General features: G+C 43.8%; 1 protein-coding gene across 1 annotated transcript; it reads right to left on the minus strand.

Moving 5' to 3' along the window:
• Nucleotides 1–387: 387 nt before the first annotated feature.
• On the minus strand, nucleotides 388–3,252 carry LOC104546687 (tectonin beta-propeller repeat-containing protein 2-like). Its single transcript, XM_010192125.1, has 3 exons — nucleotides 3,110–3,252; nucleotides 1,796–1,945; nucleotides 388–933 (listed from the first exon to the last, which is right to left on the minus strand). Exons 1-3 carry the CDS (start codon nucleotides 3,201–3,203, stop codon nucleotides 776–778), a joined length of 402 nt encoding a protein of 133 aa, XP_010190427.1. The 5' UTR covers nucleotides 3,204–3,252; the 3' UTR covers nucleotides 388–775.
• Nucleotides 3,253–4,046: the final 794 nt, after the last annotated feature.

Raw genomic sequence — 4,046 nt, forward strand, 5'->3', positions numbered from 1 at the left:
CAAACCCAACATGCAACTTCTTCTGCTTCCAAAAGTGGGACTTAACCCCCCCCAAATCTGTCAGCTGTGGGAAGTGGGCGAAAGTCCCCTTTATTTTAGGTGTAATTCAAACTTCTCCCTTCTGAATGAAGCCGAATTATGAACCAACTTGATAGAAACAGAAGGTTAATATAGCCTTGCAGATATTTATATATGGAAACGGATCAAACTAAGTTCATTTCAACACCAATGCTGTGTAATTGTGATGTTCTGAGACCTTACTAAGAAATACTTTGCCGTATCTTCCATGCTGCAAGGGAACATAATTCTAAATATATGTACAACAGTCGCAGAGCGTTCCCATCAGTTTGGAGATCCAAGTATACAAGAAGAAATTGAGAAATGCTGAATGTTTCTGCTGGAGAGAAATATTTAATGCGACAGATATTTCCTTCTCAAAATAGGTACACGTGTATTAGTGTGCATGCTGCTGTGAAATAGTCACTTCCATTGCTAGTAAGATTAAGTTAAAGAGTTATATTTCCAAAGGAGCCTCTACAGTAGTATGGTATATATCAATTACAGTATGCCACACCTAAAAAGTCTCCCAAGAGATACCGCAACAGACATCAGAACTCACAGCCTGGGGCTATTTAACAGGTCAGGTTTTCAATACAAAAGTGCTAATATCACAGGTCCAATATGAGTGGCTTTTAGATCCAACGTTCTGTACATACATTACAGAAATTCTGTCCTTCTGGGTTTTTTTTTCACTGCTTCACAAGCTTGAGAGACTTTAAATCACTTCCCATTCATCTTCAAAATCATCAGGGTGAAGAAGAACAGAAGTGTCACTATTCTTCTGCAAACTGTGGGAATGGCTAAAGGTCTTGGTGAGGCGCTGGAGAAGTGATCCTGAAGCACTGATCGCCCACAGTTCATCTACAGGGGTCACTGCAAAGCAGAAATGAGCCATCTTTTCATTAAGGCAGCAGGTTCCAATAATAAACATTAAATAAATAATACTGGGATCTATTTTCCTAATTATAGAATCACAGAGTCATTAAGGTTGGAAGAGACCTCCAAGATCATCCAGTCCAACCTCAACCCAACCCCACCATGGCCATAAACCATGTCCCCAAGTGCCACATCCACACGGTTTGTGAACCCCTGCAGGGATGGGGACTCCACCACTGCCCTGGGAAGCCCCTGCCAGTGCTTGGCCACTCTTTCAGTGAAGAAATTTTCCCCATATCCAACCTCACCCTGCCCTGGCACAACTTGAGGCCATTTCCTCTCATCCCATTGCTTGTTCCTTGAGAGCAGAGCCTGACCCCCACTCTCTACCCCCTCCTTTCAGGAGCTGCAGAGGGGATAAGGTCTCCCCTCACCTCCTCTTCTCCACTTGAACCCCCCAGCTCCCTCATTGCTCCCCAGCATTCGGCTGCTCCAGACCCCTCCCCAGCTCCGTTGCCCTTCTCTGCCCATGCTCCAGCCCCTCAATGTCCTTCTGGGAGTGAGGGGCCCAAAACTGACCCCAGGATTTGAGGTTTGGCCTCAGCAGTGCCCAGCACAGGGGATGATCCCTGCCCTGCTCCTGCTGCCCACACCAGTGCTGGGACAGCCCAGGATGGCGTTGGCCTTCTTGGCCTTACACGCAGAGGAGGTTTTCCTAATGTGATAAAATCACCCTTGGTGAAACTCTCAAAGCATTCAGAGTGAGCAGCTCTCCCTGGCCATGGTCAGCTCAAGCACCATCAGGCAGAAGTCCAATCAGGCACCACAACTTTCCAACTCTCAGGCAAAACCCACTTGCCTGTTAAACGCGAGACGTTTCCAGGGATCTTCTTCCAGTAGTCTCCTGCCGGGTTCTTGTCCGTAATGCCGTACCGACGAGCGACGTCTCCATTTGGACAGCGTGCCCAAACAGTCCTTGTACTTATAGCCAGCTGACAGGCCTGCAAACCTGGAGACAATGGGACGTAAAGAGGAAATTATCACAGGCTTCCTTAGATACTAAATACACTTGCAGAGAAGTCTATTAAGAGAAGACGGCAAGACTATCAACAGCTTTTATATATTCTTATATTAATACTAGAGAAGAACTCTCCATTATAAAAGGCACAAAGAAATACTTAGTTATTACTTTAGTTGGTCTCAAACCAGTTAATGTTATAGACATCATGGACTTTTAGTTTCTCCCTCTTCACAAGCAAGCAAGTACTCCACAACTAAGCGCCATGTCTTTAAGCAATGAAAAATCTTTAAAAAGCATCACAGCATCAATGCACTCTTATTTAGAAAGACACAAATGAAATTCAGCTTTATTTACAGCAAGGCAAAAATTTAATGACCTAATCAAGGGTTAATGCAGGGCTAATAGAAAGATGTGGCATTAGGATTTTGTTAGCCACATCTGTATAAGATGTATCACATGTTCAGGGGATAGAACAAGGGGAAACAGCACCAAGCTGTGCCAAGGGAGGTTCAGGTCAGAGATAAGGAGGAAGTTCTGTACTGAGAGGGTCGTCAGAAGCTGGCACAGGCTGCCCAGGGAGGTGGTGGAGTCACCATCCCTGGATGTGTTTAAAGAGCGGGTAGATGAGGTACTTAAGGATATGGTTTAGTGGGTAGACAGGAGCGGTTGGACGTGATGATCTCAGAGGGCTTTTCCAACCGAGCCATTCTGTGATTCGGTGATATATCATGTTGTGATATACCATGTTGTGATATACCATGCTGCGATATACCATGTTGCATCGCATTGAAATACAGAACTTCTCACGGCACAATCGTCTCCTATTAGGAACAGTGCTTTAGTTTTAACTGAAAGGGAGCTGTGCCATTTATTAATTCAGTGGCAGCAGCCTGAAATAACACACAAGAGAAATTCACTAAAAAAAAAAAACCAGATCAGGGACCTAAACCAAGGTCCTCTTTAAGAGATAACCCTTATCAAATACCTCACTACGTTCCTATAAATAAGCACGTTTGATTGCTGAGCAAAATATCTGATTTAACCATCGCTACCCAATTTAAAAAGCAACAGGGAAAAAAAGAGCAAATACAAAAAACACCCCAGCATTGAGAGAATGACAGAAAGATGAAGGAAGGGACGCATTGGTTTTACCTGGTACATGTTCCCAGTCGGTGCCCACAGGCATTTCCTCCGTAATTCCCACTCGGACGTGGACGTTCCATTTGCTATCGATCGCCCACAGCATCTGATCGTTTGGACTCGACTGAACGCTGACCAAGTTGATTCCTACTGGCTGTAAAAATTAAGCACAGTATTTAAACTTCGTACCACTGTGTCTTTGTACTGCTGTATCGCTTGTTCTTCATGGAAAAGAAGTAAAATAGTTACCAGGTAGTAAAGACAGGCAGAAATTTAACTGATATTTCATTTGTAATCGCGCAAAATGATCAATTTTCAAAAAAGCCAATCCCTTCCTAAATAGAAAAGGAAGATGAACGTCAACCTAAGTTACTGAAAAAGATATTAATACTTAACATCATCCAAGTCTAATAATATTGGTGTTTGTTTAACCACTGTCATTCCAATCAGGCGCAGTTTCAATCACAAGTTGAAGAGGGAACTCTCCCACTGAAAAGCACAAAATGCAGTATTTTCCTCTTGCCTTCCTGAAAGTCTTCCTGACATAACTAACTTTGCAGTTTATTTCTGAACATACACAAGCAGCGCATTTTTACACTCTGAATGCCTCCCCATTGCAACACAGGGGTGATCTGCCTTCTTCCCTGTACCACTGCAGTACCGGAGCAGCCGCGCCTGCTGCCTACTTTAAATAAAACACAGATAATGACAAGAAAAAACAAGTTTTTCTCCACATCAGCCTGATAAGGTCACTGAAGACGACTGTAAGATGCCCTGAAATATGTCGTCACTGTATAGGCATCACCTCATAGGCATACGCTGAATTTCCAGTGTGATAAACACAAAAGCAAGCAGCAATTCCCATGTAGAAACCTCAAATACAGAAGCATCACCTGTGTGTGTACGAGCACACAACCCAGTCCCCACTGACTTTCTGTGTACATAACAG

This window comes from Mesitornis unicolor, unplaced genomic scaffold (genome assembly GCF_000695765.1).
Source record: "Mesitornis unicolor isolate BGI_N332 unplaced genomic scaffold, ASM69576v1 scaffold46869, whole genome shotgun sequence".
In the NCBI taxonomy this organism is placed as follows: domain Eukaryota; kingdom Metazoa; phylum Chordata; class Aves; order Mesitornithiformes; family Mesitornithidae; genus Mesitornis; species Mesitornis unicolor.